Genomic DNA, 26,602 nt, shown 5'->3' with positions numbered 1-26,602 from the left:
CTTTCTTTTGCCACATAATGTAAATTAGATATCGTAACCACATAAAGTCATAAACTAAAATCATTTTTAAAATTAACATCTAACACAAAATGTAAAATAGAAAAAAAAACATATGAAATTAAGAAAATTATATAAATATTTCAGGAATATAGAAATTCGACCTTTTTTAAAAAGAGTTATTATACTGACTGTGTATATGACAACAAATGAAATAAAAAATTTAAAATTATAATCCCGGATACTCCGGGCGGGGCTTGGTGGGAGATATCCAAATTTTCCTATTTTTTATTTATTATAGAGAGAGAAAAGGACTTCTCTGTCTCTCTTCCTCTTTTCTTACAAGTTACAGAGAGAGAGATTCAACTTTAAAGATCTTTGGGGGCGCCAAGTAGAACCCTAGTGAGAGAAAGTAGAGATACTATGGAATTGTTATATGGAGGATCATAGCTTTGTGTTTCATTGGATAGTCCCATTTCGCTTCTCTCTATTTGTCAGATCTGCAGTAACTCACAAAAACCCATCAACATCTCTCCTTCAGGCTTCAATAGTACCAATCATTATACATATACTCATTTGTTTTAGAGTTGTGTGAATAGGGGTCAATGAAATGGGAATATGATGAGGACTATTTTATTGTTGATTAATTAAATTTACTTTGATGGGTTTTTGATTGCGGGTTTTTTTGGGCTGACAGAGAGGGAAAAATGGCAGCAATGAGAGTATCTGATCCAAGCAGGCTTCACTTGAAGAAGGAGCTCACACAAATCCGAAAGGCTGCCCGGGTGTTGCGGGATCCAGGGACTACTTCGTCATGGAAGTCACCTCTTAGTACTTCTAGATCTGCAGCAGCTGTAGTTGAAGCAGCTTCCAACTCTGCTTCCGTTTGGAAGCAGCAGCAACAACTACAAGAGAGTGCATTTGTAAGACAAGATGTTAATGGTAATGATGTTCACTTGAATACCCATTTTGATTTTTCTCAACTTCCTATTAACAATAACAATGCCAGTGGGAAAGACAAGGAGAAAAGGGTGTTTCTGTACAACTGGAAGAACCAGAAATCATTAAGCAAAAAGGAGGAAGATGATGTGTCTTTCTCGATTCCGGAGTGTCTTGATGACAATTTGAGTGATGCTAGAAATGGTGGGGATTCCAAGAGTGATACTTACACTGGGGAGACAAGGTCTGCCTCCAAGATGTTTAGGTGTAGAGATACAAATAATGTGGCATTAGGCATGTCATCAGTGAAAAGAGTGGCAGGAAATAAGAAGAAGAGTAGGAAACATAAATCTCATTTGGATATTTTATCCGGATATCAAAGGAAAGATAATGATCTTGATAAGAAAGTTAATGTGGGAGGATTGCCTAAGGGACATCCTCCAATGGCTTTAAGTTCAGTGAGGGGTGATTCTGTGGAGCAATCTGATGATACTGAAGAGTATAATATTTCAGAGGATTTAAGAAAAGCTTATGGTTTATCACCATTGTTGTTGAAGCTAAGGCAAAAGGGTTGGGCACATTCACCGTCTAAATTATTGAGAAGTAGTAGAAAGGAGGACTCTTCTTATTCATATAGCACTCCAGCTTTGTCAACTAGTTCTTTTAATAGGTATAATCATCGCAACCCAAGCAATGTTGGAGATTGGGATGCCACTACAACATCTTTCAATGATGGGGATGATGAGGGGGATGACAATTTGGATTTTCCAGGACGAAAGGGATGTGGGATTCCTTGCTATTGGTCTAGGAGGACTCCGAAACATAAGGGTTCGTTTGGTGGTTGTTATTCTCCATCTCTTTCAGATACGCTACGGAGGAAAGGAAGTAGCATGTTATGTGGTAGTCAGTCAATGTATCATAGACACCGACGTGCATCATCCGTTCCCAATAAGTGGCGAAGCACTCCCAGAAATGCTCCAGGTCTTGTCCCATTGCTAGCTAATAGTGCTGATGGCAGAGGAGGCTCATCCTTGGGTACTGGCTGTAGTGATGATGAGCTTTCTACCAATTTTGGGGAGCTTGATTTGGAAGCTTTAAGTAGATTGGATGGAAGGAGGTGGTCCTCTAGCTGTAGGAGTCAAGTTGGGTTAGAGATTGTACCTTTAAATGGGGAAGGGGAGGAGGAAGGTACACCAGAGAATATCCAGAGTTTAAGCCATAAATACAAGCCAACATTCTTTGATGAATTGGTTGGGCAGAATATCGTGGTCCAATCACTTACGAATGCTATTCTAAAGGGACGGATTGCCCCTGTTTACCTTCTCCAGGGTCCCCGTGGGACTGGTAAGACCTCAGCAGCTAGGATTTTTGCTGCTGCTCTGAATTGTCAGTGTACTGAAGAAACTAAGCCATGTGGGCATTGCAGGGATTGCTCTGATATATTCTCTGGAAAGAGCAGGGATCTGTGGGAAGTTGATGGTACAGATAAGAAGAAAATTGACAAGGTTAGATACTTTCTGAAAAAGATTACTGGGGGCCTTCCATCAGCCTCCTCACGATATAAGGTTTTTGTTATTGATGAGTGCCACTTGCTGCTCTCTAAGACATGGCTGGCATTTCTCAAATTTCTTGAAGAATCACCACAACGAATTGTGTTCATATTCATTACAACTGATCCTGACAATGTGCCTCGAACTGTACAATCGCGTTGTCAGAAGTACCTGTTTAACAAAATTAAAGATGGTGATATTGTATCCAGGTTGAAGAAAATATCCTCCCTGGAGAATTTGGATATTGAGTCAGATGCCTTGGATTTGATTGCGCTGAATGCTGATGGTTCACTTCGTGATGCGGAGACTATGTTAGACCAGTTGAGTTTGCTGGGAAGAAAGATCACTACATCTCTTGTAAATGAACTTGTAAGCCTTTTGCCATCAATGTTCTCTTAGTCCATTTTAATCTGTCAAATTTATTACTATTATGATTTCATGCCTTGGAAAAGGGCAATTGGTTAATGCGGTCAACTGGTCAAGCAGTAAGTTGGTGTATGTACTCTATAACTGAATCAGTAAATTGCTCTTATTTAATTTAATTTACCTTCTCTGCAGGTGGGGGTTGTTTCAGATGAGAAATTACTAGAACTTCTGGAGTTAGCTTTGTCGTCTAACACCTCAGAAACAGTGAAAAGAGCAAGGGAGTTGATGGACTCGGGGATTGATCCAACTGTTTTGATGTCTCAACTTGCTAGTCTCATTATGGATATCATTGCTGGAACTTACAACATCATTGATGCCAAGTACAATGATCCCTTTTTTGGAGGTCGAAGTTGTGAGTGTCACCCTTTTACTCGTACTATTCGGTACTAAAATCTAATAATCTTAAAGTTTATCCTAATGAGGATTACTTTCACATGGTGAAAGTAAATGTTTTTTTTTTATATACAATGGTGAAAGTAAATGGTTACATATATCTTAATGTACAGAATACTAATTGATTTAAGTATAGGTGATTTAATTTTTTGCCATTTCTTTCATTAAATGGAGCAATAAATTTCCGAGTTCTTTTTTTTTTTCCTTTTCTTCAAATAATAGGGATTTTATCACTCACTTTTCGCTGTGGAACAATGTGATCACAAAATTTAAAAAGTGAATACACTTAAAACATTAATGTAAGTATACCTGCAATATCCCTAAAATTTTAGAATAATAGTTATTGGTGTTGTGATTTTTGCTTTGCATCCAGCTGAATATACTTGTCCAAAAGGCCAGGTCATCGGTTTGTCCTTTCATTTGTTAATTCTTATGACTCGGTAAATTTTTGTAGACAAAGTTACTTTTTGTCATTATCTTGCGTTATATTATACTTCAGCAGTGAGATTTCATCTCAGTGGTAGTTTCCCATGATCTATTGATGAAGAGCTCTTATACTTCATGTTTCCATGACTGCAATCATGAAGATATGTCATCATTGTGAATGTAGTGACTGAAGCAGAGCTGGAGAAACTAAAGCATGCTTTAAAGCTTCTCTCAGAGGCTGAGAAACAGATAAGGGTTTCCAGTGAACGTTCAACATGGTTCACAGCAGCTCTTTTGCAGCTTGGATCAGTGGCTTCTCCAGATTTCACTCTGTCCAGCAGCAGTAGGAGACAGAGTTCTAGGACAACTGTGGAAGATCAATCAAGTGCTTCAAGAGAAGCTAGATATGTGCCTCGAAAGTCAACATCGCCTGTTTCCTTACATATGACAGTAAATGGGAATTCCAGCCATCAAGGGGAATTAACAACACAACCTGATGGTTTTGGTCCCTCACATAACCAATTAATGGATGGTCATATCTCTTCTGCCTCACATGATGCCATAATGATAGGAAACATGTATTTCAGAAACTCAGACAAGTTGAATGACATATGGGCAAAGTGTATTGAGAGGTGCCACTCAAAAACACTTAGACAACTACTGCATGCTCATGGAAAGCTTTTATCTATCTCTGAAGTCGAAGGTCAGTACATAAGCTATCTATCCGTTCCATTTAGTCCTCTGAATCATGATACGAAATGCAGTAATGTATAGCTTTTTTCCCTCTCTTTTACTTTGTCTATGTTGCATCCATATATAGTAGTTCAACAGATGTGGTAGTCACAAGTGCTTGTGCTGATTCAAGAAATAGGCATGCATAATGAAGATTTTGCAAATTTTTTTTCTTTTTTAGCTCAGTATATGCCATTAATTTTATGCCTCTGTTTCTACTTTTATTGCTTTTTGGATCAAATATCACCATACTGGTGATCTGGTTAGTAGTATATGCCATAGGCTTGCCCCCTGAGCAAAACTCCTAAATAAGCCTCTGTGCATCTGGCCCCTCCAGCACCTGAAAAGTGTCTTTTGATGCTTGCTATTGGGATGGCTTTTAGTGTGATTTAAAATGCTAATAATTTGAGTTGACACCTCCACGATTCATTCTCCTCAACAATCACAGTTAGTCATTTCTTGAGGAGACAATGCAAACAATGCATTAAATGTCTGAATCAAAGACATTGATATTGATATCTGCTTGCTAGTTATTCATAATGGGCTTAGGCTGCTGGCTGCAATTCTTTAGATTTTGCTTGGAATGTCATACAGTTTGGCCATCTCTTATGTGTGTACTGTATTCCTTTGTTATTTGTGATCCCCTCTTTATCACCCAGTTTTCTATGTCATGTCTTTTCATCATTAAGATGTAATGTGCCTTGATAAATTGCATTATGTACCGCATCAACAAATCTCCTAACATCACATAAACTTCACATAAAACAACAAAGCTAAGAAAGAATGATCTTGTCCACCATATTCCTTATTTACCTTTAAATTGACCCTTTTTTTGGGTTAATTCATCAAATGGGCTTTAAGTCTTTAACTGGCTCCAAGGATGCAAGTATGCAACTTTGCTGCTGCCATGATGCAACTTGTGATGCCAACATGTTATATATGGCATTAAGTTCAAATTAAAGACAAAAAAAAGTTCAAATTAAAGCAGTGTAACTGTGGTTGCTTGGCACTCCTAAACACTATCTTGTTATCTTTTTTCGTCAAGCATTGGCTTTTGTTCAATCTGATATTGGATAGCCGAATGACTTGGTAAGTAGTGCATGTCAGCATTGTACTGTTTTCTTTTTATAGTTGAGCTCTAAATGCCCCTAACTATAGCAGTCTCTTTTATAATGGTTTGTGCATCTGTATTTTTGTGTATTTGAGCAATTATGCCATTTTATTGATACTGTATTTTTTTTTGTAGGAGTTATGGTTGCTTATATTGCTTTTGGGGATGAAACTATCAAATCTAGAGTTGAAAGGTTTCTAAGCAGTATCAGAAACTCCATTGAAATGGTCCTGAGATGCAATGTAGAAATTAGAATTATCATATTGCCAGTGGCGGAGGGTTTGGCAAATCATTCACTAGTTGGGCAGAAAAGAACTGAAGCAACTATTGTAGGGAGTCGTCATGATTTTGAAGCAGGACTGAATGGAGGAGAACAAGGGTATTGCAATTCTTCACCACTGCTAAATGGTTCCATGAAATCTACTTCTGGATCACGAGAGTCACTTGCTGAAGCCAATTCTGAGATTAATGGTACAAAACCGAAAAGGCAGGTTATCCCAATGCAGAGAATAGAATCCATTATCCGTGAGCAAAGGCTAGAAACTGCATGGTTACAGGCCATGGATAAAGGCACCCCTGGATCTTTGAGTCGTTTGAAGCCTGAAAAGAACCAGATCCTTCCTCAGGACAGCACATACAATCAAACTCAACTAGAATCTGCAACTTCAATTGGAGTGCCTTCTCAGCACTGGGAAGATGAATTAAATCATGAGCTTAAAGTTCTGAAGATGCAAGATAAAAGGACACTTCAGAAAGATCAGCCCAGCAGAAGGATTGATCATTATACCATGTCACCAAGCTTACTGCATCATAGTGCCTTTGCTGGCAGCCTCAGCAGAGAGAACTTGTAAGTATTGCGCCGTCTTCTTTTTTAATTGTACACAATTCTTCATGATCCTTTGTGCACTTGAATTTCTCCTGATCAAAGCTTTCGAGTTGCCTGGAATTTGATGAGCCAATTAGGTTCCTCAACTTTGTAATGAGTGAGGCTAGATTTATCTTCTAGATAAAAGGTAAACAACTCCTGTGCACAAGGCAAGCGCAGTGGGCGTGGTCAGGGATAGGCAGGATGTACGCATATCTTACCCCAAATAATATATCTTCTAGATGTAGTCAAAAATTGTTCTTCAAATTCAGAGAGCTTAGCTTACTAAAAACACCTTAGGTAAATCTTGTGAGATTCATACGCTTAGCTTCACATAACGTTACGGAAAAGAACTTTTTATTTTGATTTAATATATTCTAAAACTATTTGGTTCTTGCTAAAAAAAATTGATCCCATTAATTTGTGATATTAACAAGATTTTATATTCAAAGCTTTCATTTGTTTGTGCAGTTTGCATATTCAAAATTTTAAACTTTACGCGGACCTGCTGAGAGAAAACTGCAGTAGCCAGTAGGTTCTGGTGTATATCAGTCAGCTTACTTATAACTTATAAGGCTTTAATTTTCGGGCAACGCGTGGCAAATTTTTGGAATAAAGTACATTAAAGTTCTCCTGCAGAATATATACTAAACCTACTGAGTACATCAATGCTAATTGATACATTTTGTGTTATGAATATGATCATTGTTTGATGATTAGTTCTGCTGATCTTATCAGTTTAGTAGATTGTCTTTCTGCAGGAGTCTTGTCAGGACCTGCGTGAGATTTATCACAACATTTCTTGTATTACTTCTTTCTTAATTAACCTAGAAATGTTGGATTTCGGTGATTGTTCTGTTTACCTGAGTTATGGAATATTTAGTATGCGAATTTTTGTTTGCTACTAACCAAAAACTCATTTAGTCGATCCCAAACTTTTGGGATAAAGGCTTTGATGATGATGATTGACCAAAGACATTGATAAGTGCATTATGAGAAGGATTGTTTATTAATTTATTCATATTGGAAAAATATACACATTGTCAACTTCTCAAGCTTATTCTTGCTTCTCCTTTAGGGGCTATGAATCAGGAGCAGGTGGAGGAGGATGCAGCGGGCTCTTCTGTTGGAATACCAACAAAAGAACTCATATAAGAGGAAAGGTATGCCTTTGACAGAATTCCTTGCGTTTGTATCAAATTGATAAAGCATTGTCAAATATTTATATCCAACAGGTCAAAAGGACAACAAATCCATCACGTGGAAGTAGGCGATTTTGCTTGTTTGGTGAGTGTGGGCAGCCAAAGAATAGCGAAAGCAGGTCTCGACGATAAAATTGGAAAAGTTCATTGGTTTGGAGATTTTCAGGTTGATGTTTGTTCCTTTCATATTCTTTTTCTTGTATTTATTTTTGACAATTCAGCCATTTCCCAAGGACATAAAAGCAGGGAGAAAAATATTTTATGTAAATGTTTAGCGGTTTGGCATTCAGCACTTATTTCTTTAGCTCCACCCAATTCTGAAGCAATGAAAAATAAGGGTGGGGCAGAGTTTAAGCTGAATATTTTCACAGTAATTGCATACGAATGTAATGAAAGCTTGTCTCCTCGTTCGTTTTTGTATGTTCATTTGTGTAAAGAAGAACAATTGCAGACACATGAATCCTGTTTGGTTATTCAAGTTCAGTCTGTTGATATCAGAACTCTCATTTGCATATTGAGCAGAAAACCATGAAAAAAGGGTTAAGATCTGAATGAGAAAACAAAGTAACCCGTGCTGCTAAACTTAACTAAGTTTCTGTGGTATATGATTTGTCAGAATTTCTTCAATTTGTCAGATAAACTGGCATTATCATCGCTATTGAAACTTTACTTCTGATTGTTTAGAATTATTTACAATTTACTTGGACAAAGAAATGATACAACTGTAAAAATTATACCATAGTCATCCAACAAAAAGAAACAAAATGGTAAATTTATCATCCTCCCAAATTATTACATGATTTTGATTACATTTATACTACAATTCTTTCTTGTTATTACATCTTTCTCTCTCTCTCATCTCTTTTTTTGGCTGTCGTTTTGGTCCAAATATGATTGGGCATTGTGTTTCTTATTAAGAAGAGTCCAATGGTGGTAGTGGTGTGGCGAACCGTTGTCGGACTCAGCTGGATCTGAAGTTTTTTTTCAAAATAATAAAGTTAGCCGACCAATGTTACTATTTTAAAACAATAACATTATTTGATCAATGTTACTATTTCAAAACAGACATATTCGATGGCCGTTTTGGACCGTAAAAATTATACCATAGTCATCCAAGAAAAAGAAACAAAAATTATCATCCTCATCTGAGCCTTCGCCCAAATTATTACATGATTTTGATTACATTTATACTACAATTCTTTCTTATTATTACATCTTTCTCTCTCTCTCTCTCATCTCTTTTTCTAGCTGTCGTTTTGGTCCAAATATGATTGGGCATTGTGCGTCTCATTAAGAGGAGTCCAATGGTGGTAGTGGTGTGGCGAACCGTCGTCGGACTCAGCCGGATCTGATGTTTTTTTTCAAAATAATAAAGTTAGCCGACCAATGTTACTGTTTTAAAACAATAACATTATTTGATTAATGTTACTATTTCAAAACAGACATATTCAATGGCCATTTTGGACCGTAAAAATTATACCATAGTCATCCAAGAAAAAGAAACAAAATGGTAAATTTATCATCATCATCCTCATCCGAGTCTTCATCCAAATTATTGCATGGTTTTGATTATGGATGAGCCTTCGCCCAAATTGTTGCATGGTTTTGATTACATTTATACTACAATTCACCTAACCGACTCAACTACCTCCAGCAACAACCGAAATGGCTCCCTAATGCTACCTGGCAAACCACAAATTAGACAAAAAATAAAAACTATAGTCAGTGACGTACCTGACTCTACGAGGGCCTGAGTGAACTCTAAAAATGGGGTGTAAATTTAATGAATTGCAAGAGATTTCATAGAGAAGTATGTGAGAACATAGAGAAGAAGGAGGTGAGAAGAAGAGATAGATTCAGACAAACAACAGAAAATTTATTCATCAAAATCATGAACCATACAAAGAACACAACCCAGATAAATATACAGAACAATACAATGGCTTAAAACATCATGACGGTCATGATGTCAGTGATTGTTGTGTGCCTTAGGTTGAGAAGACACCTGAGGAAGATGAGCTTGCTTAAGTCCTAGACAGGTTGGGCCTAACTAATTGGGTTGAGAAGCCTTACATAAGGGGTGAAATTTCCCTATCTCGCACTCCCAAAAATTAGCTATGTAAACCAATACTCAACCTTGAATTCTCCGGCCTCAATCAACCTATTATTCGGTAAGCACATCCTCCAATCAATATACAAACAACTTTAATTTCACATATCTAACACAAATTAACCCAATAAATCAAGAAACCATTACCTTCTCTTACCCAAAACTTTCCAAGTTCTTGAACTTCACCTACTCAAGCTTGCTACTCCAATCAACAATAGAATCTAGAAATACAACCATAAACAAGTCTAAATCAACCTATTAAATCACTAATTTCCTCTAATTTAAAGATTTTTCCTCAAATCTACAAAACCCATAAAACCCTAGAATCCCAAATCACCCAATCTCTAGATACTAGCTTTTAGGTTTAAGAAAATTTACCAAGGTTATAGAGACAAGTAGAAGGAAGGGATTCAAGCTTCCTTTAGGCCTTAAATGATGTAGGAACTCATGGATTTGAGTTTAGCTTCAAACCTTCAAAGATTAGAACAAAGAGAGAAATTTAGGAATATGTAATCTAGAGAGAGAATTCCTAATCCATCTTGAATCAACTTGAAAGAGGACATCTTACCTTGGTTGATGATCTTAGATTGATGAAAGGGAGGAAATTTGAGAGAAAATGGGGTTTAGGGTTTGTTTAGGTCGGGTATTTGAGGAGAAATCGCGAAATGAGTATTTTTAAAACAATTCACGCGTGTAGATTTTAGGGAGGTGTCCGGACACCCTGGATGGCTGTCCGGACACCTCTGCCTATTTTGGCATATCTGCACCCATTTTTCTATGGCTGTTCTGACAGCTTTCAAAAGCTGTCCAGGCAGTTACACCTGCAAAGCAAAATTTCAGCTTTTAAACCACTTGTATACTCCCAACTCACTCGGTTTTTATTTCTAATGATTTTAAATGTATATTTTTTATTTACTCAACACATGTTGGTCCTACCTAATTCCTAAAAGAAAAGAAGTTCGGGGTATTACATCTATTCCCCCTTAAAGAAATTTCGTCCTCGAAATTTAAAGATATACCTAGACTTGCGAATAAATGTGGATATTTCTCCTTCATCTTTGACTCAAGCTCCCCAAGTCGCCTCTTCCATATCGTGTGATGCATCCACAAGACTTTAACCAATGGTATCGCACTTGATCTTGTGACCTTGCCCTTTCGATCCAAAATCCTCATCGGTTGAAAAGTGTAGCTTCCATCTTCCTCCACTTCCAATGTGGTCCAATCTAAAACATGTGATGGATCCGGCTCATATTTTCGTAGCATAGAAACATGAAACACATTATGAACTTTAGCCAATTTTGGTGGAGGTGCCAAACGATAGGCTACCGGTCCAACTAGCTCACGGATTTCAAAAGGACCCATAAACCGCGGTGCCAACTTTCCTTGCTTGCTGTACCTTTGAATGCCACGTCGTGGACTAACCTTCAAAAATACCTTGTCACCAACGGCAAATTTCAGTGGCCTCCTCCTCTTATCCGCATAGGACTTTTGCCAACTTTGAGCCGTGATCAACCTTTTTCTAATCTTCTCAATTCCGTCTCTCGCCTCCTTCACCATTTTGGGTCCTGATACCACTTTCTCTCCAACCTCCGCCAAACACAATGGTGACCTACAAGGCCTCCCATAAAGCACTTCAAATGGTGTCATCCTAAAGCTACTCTGGTATGAGTTGTTGTACACAAACTCTGCCAAACGTAGGTATTTCTCCCAATTACCATTAAAATCTACCACACAAGCACGTAACATATCCTCTAAAATCTGGATAGTTCTCTCACTCTACCCATCACTCTATGGGTGATACGGCTAGTGAAATCTAGTCGTGTCCTGCAAACTGCCCCAAAATCTACCAGTGAATCGCGAGTCTCGATCCGACACAATAGATAGTGACACTCCATGGAGGCGCACGATCTCCTACATGTACAATGTACTCAATGACTCTAAGGTGTCCATCTTGTTCACCGGTAGGAAGTGAATTGACTTGGTCAATCTATTGACTATCACCCAAACGATATCATTTTGCTTAGGTGTCATCGACAATGCCGTCACAAAGTCCATAGTGATCATCTCTCATTTCCATTGTGCCACCGATAGGGATTGTAGTAAACTAGTCGGCCTTTGGTGTTCCTCCTTCACTTGTTGACATGTCAAGCATCTTGCCACAAATCTAGCTACATCAGCCTTCATGCCTCTCCACCAAAAGTTTCTTCTCAAGTCCTGGTACACTTTCGTACCTCCTGGATGCATAGCAAATCGAGAATGGTGTGCTTCTTTCAAGATCTCCTCTTGTAGCTCCTTGTCATCGGGTACTATCAATCTCCCCGTGAACCTCACACCTCCATCATCACCCCGAACCCATCCGAAGTCCTCCTCAAATGTTCAAAAATCGGGTCCCCATTTTGTGCATCCATCACCTTTTGAATCAACATCGGTCTAGAAGTCATACTATCCAAATACACATTTTCCTCTACACTTTGCAACCCTAAACCAAATTGACTTATTGTCTCTACAATATCCCACTCATGTATAAACAAACTAGCAACTCTATGCTTCCTACTCAATGCATCCGCAACCACATTTTCCTTACCCGGGTGATATTGTAAACTAAAGTCATAGTCCTCTAAATACTCCATCCACCTCCTTTGTCGCAAATTCAACTCTCTTTGGGTGAATAAATACTTAAGACTTTTGTGATCCTAAAAGATCTTAAATTTCTCTCCATAAAGATAATACCTCCATTGCTTCAAAGCAAAAAAATTGCCGCTAACTCCAAATCATGAACCGGATAGTTTTTCTCATGTATTGTCAACAATCTAGAACCATACTCCACTACCCTATCTCTTTGCATCAACACAAAGCCCAAACCTACTCAGGAAGCATCACAATACACTTGGTATCCTACACTCCTCTCCGGAACCACTAATATCGGTGGAGATGTCAACCTACCTTCAAATCCTCAAAAGCTTTCTCACACTAATTCGACCACACAAACGGTGTACCTTTCCTCGGGAGTTGCATCATAGGTGCGGCAACACGCGAAAAGTCTTGGATAAACCTCCTATAATACCCCGCTAATCCTAAGAAACTCCTAATCTCCAAAACATTCTTAGGTCTCCCCCAATTCAACACGGATTCGACCTTAGAGTTATCTACCGCAATGCCCTCTTGCTTAATCACATGACCTAGGAATTTCACTTTCGTAGCCCAAAACTCACATTTGCTCAACTTAGCATATAATTGATTATCCCTCAAAGTTTGCAACACTAACCTCAAGTGTTCCTTATGCTCCTATACCATTGGAGAATAAATCAAAAATATCATTAATGAACACAACCAAAAATCTATCCAAAAATGGACGAAGGACCCTTTGCATCAAATCCATAAACACTGTAGGAGCATTTGTCAACCCAAATGGCATCACTAAAAACTCATAATGCCCATATCATGTCCTAAATGCAATCTTCGAAATATCCTCATTTCTAATCCTCAATTGGTGGTACCCCGAACGTAAGTCAACCTTAAAGAAATGCCTAGCACATCTCAATTGATCAAACAAATCATTTATCTGTGGCAACAGATACTTGTTCTTTACCATAACCTTGTTTAATTGTCGATAATCTATACACATGCTCAACGAGCTATCTTTCTTCTTTACGAACAATACTGGTGCCCCCCACGGGGACACACTTGGTCTAATAAACCCCAAGTCTAGCAACTCTTCCAACTGGGTCATCAACTCCTTCAATTCTACAGGAGCCATCTGATATGATGGAATCGAAATTGGCTTAACATTCGGATGCAACTCAATGGCAAAGTCAATCTCCCTCTTCGGTGGTAATCTGGGTAACTCATCTTGAAATACATCCATATACTCTTCTACCACACGTGTCGAAGTAGCTACATCACCCCTAGGTGCCGATGTTCTGAAACTCGTGACCCTACAATTTTGGTATGAAGGGTTGTCCATGAAGTGAGGACATGGAACCCCCTTCGATCCGTGTAATTGTATCTCCCCTCATTTCGATACATTAAAAGTGACATTCGTCTCCCAAAAGTCCAACAACGCATGATGCTTTGTTAACCAATCCACTCCAAGGATTATATCGAAGAAGTCCAAGACACATAAATCAGCCTTTAGGGCTATACTACCAAATTGACACACACAATCAAGAACTATACCCTCCAATGAGGTGAAATCCCCAAAAGTGGTGTCTACCGTAAACATTCGCCTCATTGGAGAGATTTTCAAACTCAATGTATATGCAAGGGACGCAGAAATGAATGATGTCGTAGCTCCTGAATCAAATAATAACTTTGTCCAACAATTTGAAATGAGAAAGGTACCTCCAATGAAGTTAGGATGCTCAGGTGCCTCCTGGTGTCCTAATGAAAATGCTCTCCCATGAGTCAATGCTATCTGTTGCTTAGCTTCACCATGCCCCCTCCCTCTTGACGGAATAGTATAAGGAAGAGCTGGAGTAGGAGGTGGTGGTGGTAAACCCGGTGCCTGTGACTGCTCTAAAGCTCTACCACCCTGTGGACACTCATGCTTCCTATGACCGATCATACCATACCCAATAACACGTTACTCCCTTGATAGTGCACTAATTCTACTTATGGCTCTTTCGGCCGCACTTGAAACACACAATCTTGCCAACCCGTGACCCCGAACCCTTGCTTTGATTAACTTTCTGGCCCCTCAAGTCCTGGAACTCAGTCCTCGATTTCTTTTGGCTACCTCCTCCATTGCCACTAGCTGTTGAAGCTTTACGACCCTTCTGCACATCCTAGTACTGGAGGGAGTTGCGCTCCCCTCGCTCTAACTCCAGTGTCATATCCATCGTTTCATCATAAGTCCGCACCCTAGAAGCAATCACCATCCTATAGATGCTCGAAAGTAGACGTCTTGGTATTTCTCAGCCTTGCTCTCATCATCTGGAGCATACTTCTTCCCATACTTGTAGAACTCCTCATACTTCTTGGTATACTGTGACACTGTCATCTCAGGCGTCTGCACCAAATCAAGATACTGTTTGGCCTTATCCGCTTGGAAAGACCGTGGCACGAATCGCTGCATGAATAGTAGCTCAAAAAACATCCAAGTCAAATCGTTCTTCCTTTGATCCAAGGAATCCCACCATTTGAAAACTGTCCCCCTTAAATAATATGAGATTAGTATCATCCTTCTATTGTTCGATATAGCCAAGGTAACCAATCGCCTGCTCATCTGGCGCAACCACTCCCCAGCCTCAAAACCCTCTCTCTCTAGAAAACTCTGGGGATTTATCTTACGCAGCTGCTCCATCTCATATAACTCTCATCCCGACCTCGACACAACTCTATCCTCAATATTAGCTCCTGAAATCTGCCCTTCACTGCGGTCCACTGGTGCCCTAACCATCTGAACCTGTACCATCTGAGCTAGTGACCTCACTATCTTCATAATGTCGCTCATAGATGCTAGTGGCTCCTCAACAGTAGGAAGGGCCACCTGCACTCTTGGGATCTCCTACACCTGTCCTGGTGGAACAACCGTGGTCCTTGCTTGTTGACCACTTCCAGTATGTGGCTCATCTTGCACAATCCCCTCCTCCCGGGTCCTGTATTAGAATCAGGTATCAACTCCTATGTACTGGAAGTATGCCTAGTAGTACGTGTCGTCCTACTACCTCGGCCTTTAACTCAACCATTCGGTCTCCCTCGCCTGCCCTCGACACTAGGGGCCTCGAGAACATGAGAAAATCAAGTCATCTTATGAGTATCCATCTGCATCATCACAAATAATGCAATTCAATAACCAACTTAAATCAGAGTTTATAGGGGAAAGAATACATACGTGATCAGTAGAGGTCGTGACATGGCCTGGAGACTCACTAACATACTATACACACTTCTCGGACCCACACAGATCCTATATTTTGAAATTTTGCTCTGATACGAAAATGTAACGCCTTGACCCGAAATGCGTTACTTTTGGTACCATCTTAATCAAACCACTAATTAATTCAATCATCAAACCACCAAAAATTTTGATAGCACCTTCCCATATTACGAAAGATGCCAACCTAGAGTAAACGCGCAGAATATCACAAATATATTCGCAACCTAGGCAAGGCCTCAGGCCATTTAACAATTCATATCATAGATAAGTTCTCAAGTCTAAGCAGGGCCTCAGGCCACCTAACAAATCGTATCATCAATAAATTCTCAAATCTAAGCAAGGCCTCAGGCAACCTAGCAAATCATATCATCAATAAATTCTTACACACAATAACATATATAGTCAAGCAACCAACGCAAGGAGCAATCCTGCATGTATAATCAATCGTCAGGACATGAAGTCCACGAACCCGATCTGGGAGTCCCGATCACATGGAGCACCCTCCCAACCATCCAACCAACCATCGAATTGAGGTATCACACAATATGTCTCAACCAGGAAAAACAAGTACGAAAAAGTACTAATAGCATAATCAAATTCTAGAACCATCTAGTCCTATTACTCCCCAAGGGCCTATCCATGTCATGCACGCTTCTCCTGAACCACAACCCTGATACTAGAACTAGACTCACCTGCGAGAAGGGAATAAGGAAAAGAAAAGGGTGAGCGAAAGGCCCAGTAGGGAATAATAAAGAATGAATGAATAATATAAGGCTAAAATATTAAGAAAAAGCATAAATGCAACAATATGATAACTAACATCATGTACACCCAAAACACAAGTAGATAACAACACCATACGGGATCCTAACTTGGCCCACCGGTATCCCTATACTCATCGGGACCCTGGCTGGACCCACCAACGTTTCGATTCTCATAGGAACCCTGAACAACCCACCGACATTCCACATTTCACATCAATCAAACCTAGGAGATGTACGAGTCCATAACCGACATCTATCGTGCAACTACAATGCATGTCCAACATGGTTATGGAATAAAATATACATACAACCTATATATATACTACTACATGATGCATGTTCAAGAATAATCCATGCTCAATAAAAGACTGAACATGTAGGGTATGCAATATAACTCAAGTCATACAACAAAGTAATCACAATGCGGTTGTTCTCTCTTAAGGACAATTATGGCGAGAATGAAATCATAATGAACAATGAGAAAAGATAAACGTTCTTAATAGGAGGACATATTCAAAGAAAGTAGCAAAGGGGTGAAATTTCCCTACCTCGTATGCCAAAAAATTAGCTATGTAAACCAATCTCAACCTTGAATTCTTCAACCTCAATCAACCTATTATTCGGTAAGCCCATCCTCCAATCCATATACAAACCACTTTAATTTCACATATCTAACACAAATTAACCCAATAAATCAAGAAACCATTACCTTCCTTACCCAAAACTTTCCAAGTTCTTGAACTTCACCTACTCAAGCTTGCTACTCCAATCAATAATAGAATCTAGAAATACAACCATAAACAAGTCTAAATCGACCTATTAAATCACTAATTTCATCTAATTTAAAGATTTTCCCCCCAAATCTACAAAACCCATAAAACCCTAGAATCTCAAATCACTCAATCTCTAGATACTAGCTTTTAGGTCTAAGAAAACTTACCAAGGTTGTAGAGACAAGTAGTAGGAAGGGATTCAAGCTTCCTTTAGGGCTCAAATGATATAGGAACTCATGGATTTGACTTTGGGTTCAAACCTTGAAAGATTAGAACAAAGAGAGAAATTTAGGAATATGTAATCTAGAGAGAGAATTCCTAATCCATCATGAATCAACTTGAAAGAGGACAATCTTATCTTGGTTGATGATCTTAGATTGATGGAAGGGAGGAAATTTGAGAGAAAATGGGGTTTAGGGTTTGTTTAGGTCGGGTATTTCAGAAATCGCGAAATGGGTGTTTTTAAAACAATTCACGCATGTAGATTTTAGGGAGGTGTCCGGACACCCTGGATGGCTGTCCGGACACCTCTGCCTATTTTGATAGATCTGCACCCATTTTTCTATGGCTGTCCGGACAACTTTTTACAGTTACACCTGCAAATCAAATTTTCAGCTTTTAAACCACTTGTATACTCCCAACTCACTCGTTTTTATTTCTAATGATTTTAAATGTATATATTTACTCAACACATGTTGGTCTTACCTAATTCCTAAAAGAAAAAGAAGTTCGGGGTATTACATTCATAGCCATTGTATTTTGAGTTACCTCACTGTTGTTGTATGATTGCTCCATGTTTTGTTTTGTTTCTTCCTCAGTAGCCATGTCTAGTGCTCTTTCCACATTAGGCAGCGTCTCTTTCAGCTGGATTTGCATCCTCAGATTTTTGTATTTGTCATTAAGACATGAGACAAATTGCATAGTCTCTTCTTCTTCCTCTTGTTGAAGGATGTCTCTCATTAAATCACAAGAGCATCCACCACAACCACATTTTGGTCTCCGCTTGTACTTAGAGTGTTCGTCCCACTGCGCCTTGAGCCTGTTGTAGTAGTCAATTATTGATTGATCCTCTTGCCTTATGTTGATGATTGTATCCTTGTAGCATTCCTTTTTGAATACCTTTTCTCCAGATTGCTCCATATCTCGTGAGCATAGATACATCCTTGTAACGAGGTCATAATCTTTTCCTCCACGCATCCTGATATCCAACTTTTTACTAGAAAATTGTTTGTCTTCCATAATTGATATTGTTGATCAGAAGTTGGTGGCACTTTGATTGTACCATCTACGAATCCTATCTTGTTTCTCGACTCCAGTGCATCCTTCATACACATGCTCTAGAAACTATAATTTGCTCCATTGAGCTTGACTGGAATTAAACTGGTAATTGAGAAATTGGATTGCTGGAGGTTATAAGGGTTGAGAAAATTAAGAGTGGCAGGACCAGGGAGTAACCCACTTCCACCCAAAGATGATGTGGCATTTTGAGTGTTTTTTGAAATATTCATGTTGAATTGTCTGCGTTTGTATACCAGACCGTAACGCTCTGATACCATGTAAATTTAATGAATCGCAAGAGATTTCACAGAGAAGTAGGTGAGAACATAGAGAAGAAGGAGGTGAGAAGAAGAGATAGATTCAGACGAACAACAAAAAGTTTATTCATCAAAATCATGAACCATACAAAGAACAGAACCCAGATAAATATACAGAACCATACAATGGCTCGAAACATCACAATGGTCATGATGTCAGTGACCGATGTGCCTCAGGTTGAGAAGACACCTGAGGAAGACGAGCTTGCTTAAGCCCTAGACAGGCTGGGCCTACGTATTTGGCCTGAGAAGCCTTACATAATAAAACTTAATAACCAAAGAAATAACTCTGGAAGCCCAAGGTCCAGAAGCCCATCTCAGTCAGTCACTTTTATCTTCTTCAACATGTCTTTGTTTCTGGTATTCATTGACAATGGCATCATCAGGTTTAACACGGGGCCCTCTTAAATTTTTTTTATGTCATATAGTTCTTGAAAGTCATAGTTATTAGACTGACTCGTAAGAATGTGGAGAAAGAGAAATCAAAGATTCAGAGTTGAGGAGATTAGGAGAAGGGGGAGATGGAGATATGAAGATGGAAGAGGCCTTTTGTTGTTTTATTTCTTTTAGAATTTATTTATTTCGTTGTGGGTTTTAAAGTTAACTCTTAAATTTAGTTGGGATTGGTTTTTCTAATTGGGCCCCTTCATTTTTATGTTTTCTTTGTTTAAAATGGGTGGAATCTAATTGAATCTTTCTGGACTTTGCCTTTAAACTTTAAAGTTAAAAATGGGTTGTTTCTAATTGGGCTCTTAATATTATAACTAGTATAATTTTTTTTAAGATTTGGGGGCCCTGGACGACATCCCAGCTTACCCCAACCCAGGGCCGCCACTGACTGTAGTTGGGGTAGGGAACTTATTTAGCTACTACAGATCTTGTGTTCAATATTATCTCGGCAAGTAACATATCATTAATGACGCATATATTGACTTGAAATTAAAAAAAATTAATGATGTTGTTTCAAAGAACATCAATATATATTGTTAGCAATAAAATCATAAGAATCATTCATTGAAGCTCTTGAACCTCTCTTGAAGCACTAGCTTCTGTAATACCCCGAACTTCATTTCTTTTAGAAATTAGGTATGACAAACACGTGTTGAGTATGTATATATATATAAAATCAATAGAAATTAATACCGAGTGATTTGTTAGCAATAAAATCATAAGAATCATTCATTGAAGCTCTTGAAGCTCTCTTGAAGCACTAGCTTCTGTAATACCCCGAACTTCATTTCTTTTAGAAATTAGGTATGATAAACACGTGTTGAGTATGTATATATATATAAAATCATTAGAAATTAATACCGAGTGATTTGGGGGGTGTACGAGTAGTTTTAAAACTGAAAATTTGACTAACCGTCCGGACAGTTTTTAAAAGCCGTCCGGACAGCTACTGAAGAAACTGGAACAGAGAGTTTTCAGGCATAGGTGTCCGGACACCTATAGAGGTCCATTTTCACGATTTCTTTCAAAATACCCGACCTAAACAAACCCTAAACCTCATTTTCTCTCAAATTTCCTCCCTCCCATCAATCTAAGATCATCAACCAAGATAAGATTACCCTCTTTCAAGTTATTTCAAGTTGGATTCCTAACTTCTCTCTCTAGCTTACATATTCTTAAATTCCTCTCTTTGTTCTAATCTTTCAAGGTTTGAACCCAAACTCAAATCCATGGGTTCCTACATCATTTGAGGCCTAAAGGAAGCTTGAATCTCTTCCTTCTACTTGTTTCTACAACCTTGGTAAGTTTCTTAAACCTAAAAGCTAGTATTTAAAAATTGGGTGATTTGAGATTCTAGGGTTTTATGAGTTTCGTAGATTTGGGGAAAATTCTTTAAATTAGATGAAATTAGTGATCTAATAGGTTGATTTAGACTTGTTTATGGTTGTATTGCTAGATTCTATTGTGGATTGGAGTAGCAAGCTTGAGTAGGTGAAGTTCAAGAATTTGGGAAGTTTTGGGTAAGAGATGGTAATGAGTTCTTGATTTATTGGATTAATTTGTGTTAGATACGTGCAATTGAAGTTGTTTGTATATTGATTGGAGGATGGGTTTACCGAATAATAGGTTGGTTGAGGCCGGGAAAAGTCAAGGTTGAGTATTGATTTACATAGCTAATTTTTGGAGTGTGAGGTAGGGAAATTCCACCTTTGTTATTCTCTTGAATATGTTATCCTATTACGAATGTTTCTCTTTCCCAATGTTCATTAAAATTGGTTCTCACCTTAATTGCACCTAAGGGAGAACAACCCCACTTTGTGATAGCCTTATTGTATGATTTGAATTACATTGCATGCCCTACTTGTTCAATCTTCCATTGAGCATGATTTACTCTTGAACATGCATCATGTAGTAGTATATATATATATTTAGGTTTATGTATACCCTATTGCATAACCATGTTGGACATGCATTGTAATTGCATGGAAGATGTCGGGTATGAACCCGTATATCTCCTAGTTGTGATTGATGTGAAATGTGGAATGCCGTTGGGCCGTTCAGGGTTCCCATGACTACGGGAATGCCGATGGGCCGGATCAGGATTCCATATGTGCTCGAAACACCATGCGATGATGTCGTTGGCCTGTTCAGGGTCCCGATATGTGTAGAGATACCGGTGGGCCAAGTTAGGATCTCGTATGGTGTGGTTATCTACTTGTGTTTGGTGTACATGATGTTAGCTATCATATTGTTGCATTTGTACCTTTCTTTAATATTTCAGCCTTATATTATTCACTTACTCTTTATTATTCCCTACTGGGCCTTTCGCTCACCCTTTTCTTTCTCCTATTCCCTCCTCGCAGGTGAGTCTAGTTCCGATACCAGGGTCGCGGATCAGGAGGAGGGTGCGTGACATGGATGGACCCCTGGAGAGTGATAGGACTAGATAGTTCTAAACTTGATTTATGTTATTACTATTTCGGTCGTATCTTTATTTCTTAGTTGAGACGTTGTGTGATATCCCTATTCTTGACTGGGGGATGGATGGTAGGGAGGGTACTCCGTGTGATCGGGATTCCCGAACCGGGTTTAGGGACTTTGTGTCCTAACGACTTCTTATGTTTGCTAGATTGTTATTTGTGCTGGATGTTGATTATATATGTTGTTGTGTGGAGAAATTATGTGTGACTGTTAGGTGGCCTGAGGCCTTGCTTAGATGTGAGAATTTATTGATGCTAGGATTGTTAGGTGGTATGAGGCCCTACTTAGAATTGAGAATTTAAATTGTGGTATGAATTGTTAGATGGCCGGAGGTCCTGCCTAGGTTGTGAATATATTTGTGAAATTGTTGCGTGTTACTCCAGGTTAGCATCCTCCGTATTATGGGGAGGTGCTGTGAAAATTTTTGGGTGATCTAATGATTGAATTAATTAGGAGATTGATTAAGAGGATACCAAAAGTAATGCATTCCGGGTCGAGGCATTACAGCTTCCCCCATAGCTTGGTGGATCACCCATTACCAATGTTTCCATAACCCTCATTATCTTACTCAAAAATGGCAGCTAGTCACGGAGCCAATGGGGACTAGGGGCCCAACCCCCCTTATTTTTTTTATATATAATATTAAGTCATTTGTATTAATACAAGGTATACCATAATACCAAAATGGTCCACAGGCCAAAGGTCCAGCTCAATTCAAAGGCCTATCTCAAGCCCAGAGATATCCAGTATTTCTATCAGATCTACTCTACAAGTCATTCCTATTTGTCGAACAATAAAAAAATGAGGGTATTCAAGAGAAGAAACGAGGAGTAAGGATATCTCATCCGTTGGAAAGTTGTGGAGGAGTTTGATTGCTCTAACATCTAGGTAAAGTGTGTGGATTTGATTAGATTGGTTTATCGGTAGCTGTCAATTGAATTTATTTTTAAAATTTTTCTTGACCTCTAAATTGAACTAGTAGGAGGACATTCACAGAGATCCGATTGGCTTTGTTTTTCATTATTCAATTTTATTTTTGTTTTCAATGTCTTATTCATTTTTAAATCATATGGTTCTTTGTTCTAAATTATATACGCTATGTTATGAATTTGTTCTTCGTTCATTCGTTGTTCATTGCATTTAGTGATATTTTATTTTTCACATTGATTTTGCTATAATTCAAGCAGCCGGCATGAAAAACAATGAAGTCGTCACCAATTGATTTTTAGGATGCAATTGGACATCCGTTCTGGTCTACGAGAAAAGTATGCCCAAATCCTGACCTAATTACCCACCCAAGTCCAAACCATATAAAGTCAAAACCCTAAAAAATATCTAAGAAATAAAGATTTGAAAATATAGAAAAATAAATAATAAAAAGAGGAGAAGGTTGGCGCACAATAAGTAAAAAAGGGAGATTTGGAATTAAGGAAAAAGGAAATAAAAAAGAAAAGGTGAAATGTGTGCCGTGTATAAAGGAAAAAGACAAAACAAGGGTTTTGGGTTTTTGATTAAAACAAGAGACGTGAGACAGAGATAGGGTGTGGGAAAGGTGATAGAGTAGGACAGGTTTTGGCAGAAGAAAGAGTGTATAAAGGAAAAAGACAAAACAAGGGTTTTGGGTTTTTGATTAAAACAAGAGACGTGAGACAGAGATAGCGTGTGGCAAAGGTGATAGAGTAGGAGAGGTTTTGGCAGAAGAAAGAGAGGAGATAACATGAGAGGGGGAGAAAAGGGGGCAGAAAGTGGGGCAAAAGAAAGAAACGGAGGAGAAAAGAGAGAGGTTTTTCGGGGGGAAGAGAGAAAAAAAGAAGAAGCTAAAGGACAAAGAGAGCAACTGGGTGAGAGGAGAAAAAAATGGAAGAAGAAAGAAAATAGAGAGGAGATTTGGAGAGAACAATGGCAGTCGCTGCACACTAGTAGACAAATAGGTTTTGGGAAGTGGATCCACCGCCACTGGAGAAGAACAACCAGAGGAGAGGGAAATCAAGAGAGGTAAATATCGGTACCAGTTTCTATCATCCTCTGTCTCTTTGCTTTGGTGACAATCTGGTTTTGTTGATTAGTTTCTATTGCATTTCTCGGGTTTCATTTCTTGAATGGGAAATGATATGTTTCTATCACTCTCGGAATCTCTGTTTTCTTTGGTCTCTGTTCCTATCTATCCGATTCATAAGGCTGGTTCAAGAACTTGTTCTATATATGTTCATGTTGTCAAATTTGATTCATAATGAGGGCTTAGGTACAATTCCATCTGGTGATATATGGTGTGTGCGTGTATGCATATATGTAGTTTGTGTACATGTGTTTGTATATAGATATAGGTTTATTATGTACGGGTATATATGTTTACGTATATGTAAAGGTTTATATATGTGTATGTATATGCATTTGTGTATGTATACATGCCAGTTCACATGTTTATAATGTATGGGTATTTGTACTTAATTTAATCTGAATTTGATATTAGATTTGAATACCCAATTGACCCATTTTTTGTTTGATTTGTTGGGTTTAGATCGGGCTTGATCCCATTTGGGTCGGAGGACACACTTGGAAGACTTGGACAAGATTTAAGCAATGGATGGCCTATGGGCAATATTTGAATTGTTGTATAATATTTGTACTTTTTATCTTTCTTTTGTATATAATTGTAAAATGTAATAGTGTAGTGAAAAATAATTAAAAATGCATTAGAAGCAACATATAGACATTAGGGATTGATTTTGTGAATGATGATTGCATTAGAATGCATGTTTGGGACTTTGATTTCTCACATTATGTCATGCCTTAGACATATGCTAGGATTGTTTGAATGCCATGAAAATAAATGCAACGCGTTAGTCATAGGAATAATCCATGCCGTCTCACATTAATAAACACATCAAGATTAAATTATGGAATCCTTATGTTTTGTTTAAATACCAAGGAGCCTTCAAGATATTGGGGTTCCATTAACATTCATTCAAAACATTTGGGTTTCGTGGATTCGGAAAGCAAATATGTCTTTAGGGATTAGGAGAATTTATTTAAAAACTCAAAGGTGGGTTTAAAAATATTTGGCCCATTCAATGAGCCTTAAATGGATTCTTTCTTTTCTCATAAAGAACATAATTGTGAGTAAGGCTTCAATTGAACCTTTTTCCTTGATTGTGGGTCCTTTTGGTACATCAACTGGTCCCCAAAAATCCATTTCTCAAAAATACCGAAACCCACTTGGAGCGGGTCCTTGAAGAATGGGTTTTGATATTTTTGAGAAATGGATTTTTGGAGACCGGTTGATGTATCAAAATGACCCACAATCAAGAAAAAATGTTCAATTCAAGCCTTACTCATAATTATGTTCTTTACGAGAAAATAAAGAATCCATTTAAGGCTCATTGAATGTGTCAAATATCTTTAAACCCACCTTTGAGTCCTTAAATAAATTCTCCTAATCCCTAAAAACATATTTGCTTTCCAAATCCACGAAATCCAAATGTTTTGAATGAATGTCAATGGAACCCCAATATCTTGAAGCTCCTTGGTATTTAAACAAAACATAAGGATTCCATAATTTAATCTTGATGTGTTTATTAATGTGAGACGGCTTGGATTATTCCTATGACTGACGCGTTGCATTTATTTTCATGGCATTTAAACAATCCTAGCATACGTCTAACGCATGACATAATGTGAGAAATCAAAGTCCTAAGCATGCATTCTAATGCAATAATCATTCACAAAATCAATCCCTAATGTCTATATGCTGCTTCTAGCACCCTGTAATATTATGTATGCATTTTTCATTATTTTTCACTACACTATTCCATTTTACAATTATGTACAAAAGAAAAATAAAAATAAAAAGTACAAATATTATACAACAATTCAAATATTGCCCATAGGCCATCCATTGCTTAAATCTGGTCCAAGTCTTCCAAGTGTGTCCTCCGACCCAAGTAGGATCAAGCCCGGTCCAAACCCAACAAATCAAACACAAAAATGGGTCAATTGGGTATTCAAATCTAATATCAAATTCATATTAAATTAAGTACAAATACCCATACATTATAAACATGTGAACTGGCATGTATACATACACAAATACATATACATATATAAACCTGTACATATACATAAACATATATACCCGTACATAATAAACCTATATCTATATACAAATACATGTACACAAACTACATATATACGCACATATTGAGGATATATGCATACACGCACACACCATATATCACCAGATGGAATGGAACCTAAGCCCTCATTATGAATCAGATTTGGCAACATGAACATATATACAACAAGTTCTTGAACTAGCCTATGAATCGGATAGATAGGAACAGAGACCAAAGAAAACAGAGAATCCGGGAGTGATAGAAACATATCATTTCCCCTTCAAGAAATGGAACCCAAGAAATGCAATAGAAACCAATCAACAAAACCAGATTGTCACCAAAGCAAAGAGACAGAGGATGACAGAGACTTGTACCGATATTTACCTCTCCTCTGGTTCTTCTTCTCCAGTGACGGTGGATCCACTTCCCAAAACATATTTGTCTACTAGCGTGCAGCCACTGCCATTGTTCTCTCCAAATCTCTTCTTTGTTTTCTTTATTCTTCCCTTTTTTTCTCCTCTCACCCGGTTGCTCTTTTTCTCCTTTAGCTTCTTTTTTTTCTATTCCCCCCGAAAAGCCTCTCTCTTTTCTCCTCCGTTTCTTTCTTTTGCCCCCCTTTTTTACCCCTTTTTTCTGCGACCTTTTCTCTCCCTCTCACGTTATCTCCTCTCTTTTTTCTGCCAAAACCTCTCCTACTCTGTCTCACGTCTCTCGTTTGAATCAAAAAACCAAAACCCTTGTTTTGTCCTTTTCCTTTATACACGGCACACATTTCACCTTTTCTTTTTTATTTCCTTT

The 26,602-nt window shown here is 38.2% G+C and overlaps 1 protein-coding gene across 3 annotated transcripts; it reads left to right on the top strand.

Moving 5' to 3' along the window:
• Window positions 1–300: 300 nt before the first annotated feature.
• LOC119982568 (protein STICHEL-like) lies at window positions 301–8,137 on the top strand. Of its 3 annotated transcripts, none has more exons than XM_038826025.1 (7): window positions 301–547; window positions 695–2,855; window positions 3,045–3,264; window positions 3,916–4,434; window positions 5,710–6,421; window positions 7,518–7,602; window positions 7,675–8,137. In XM_038826025.1, the coding sequence occupies exons 2-7, from the start codon at window positions 705–707 to the stop codon at window positions 7,771–7,773; spliced, it is 3,786 nt and encodes a 1,261-aa protein (XP_038681953.1). In that variant the 5' UTR covers window positions 301–547; window positions 695–704; the 3' UTR covers window positions 7,774–8,137. The 3 variants fall into 3 exon arrangements, with proteins under 3 accessions (XP_038681953.1, XP_038681952.1, XP_038681951.1); XM_038826024.1 differs by having other exon boundaries at window positions 301–557; XM_038826023.1 differs by having other exon boundaries at window positions 301–2,855.
• The last annotated feature ends 18,465 nt before the right edge of the window (window positions 8,138–26,602 follow it).

This window comes from Tripterygium wilfordii, chromosome 17 (assembly GCF_013401445.1).
Source record: "Tripterygium wilfordii isolate XIE 37 chromosome 17, ASM1340144v1, whole genome shotgun sequence".
NCBI classification, from domain to species: domain Eukaryota; kingdom Viridiplantae; phylum Streptophyta; class Magnoliopsida; order Celastrales; family Celastraceae; genus Tripterygium; species Tripterygium wilfordii.
The sequence above is the reverse complement of the archived record's forward strand: the minus strand, read 5'-3'. Positions and strand labels throughout refer to the sequence as shown.

Excerpts from the sequence above, each read along its gene's own strand:
- LOC119982568 (XM_038826025.1), top strand. The coding sequence starts at position 705 with ATGGCAGCAATGAGAGTATCTGATCCAAGCAGGCTTCACTTGAAGAAG. Across the intron at positions 6,422-7,517 it reads AGCCTCAGCAGAGAGAACTT|GGGCTATGAATCAGGAGCAG; the intron begins GTAAGTATTGCG and ends CTTCTCCTTTAG. Across the intron at positions 7,603-7,674 it reads GAACTCATATAAGAGGAAAG|GTCAAAAGGACAACAAATCC; the intron begins GTATGCCTTTGA and ends TATATCCAACAG.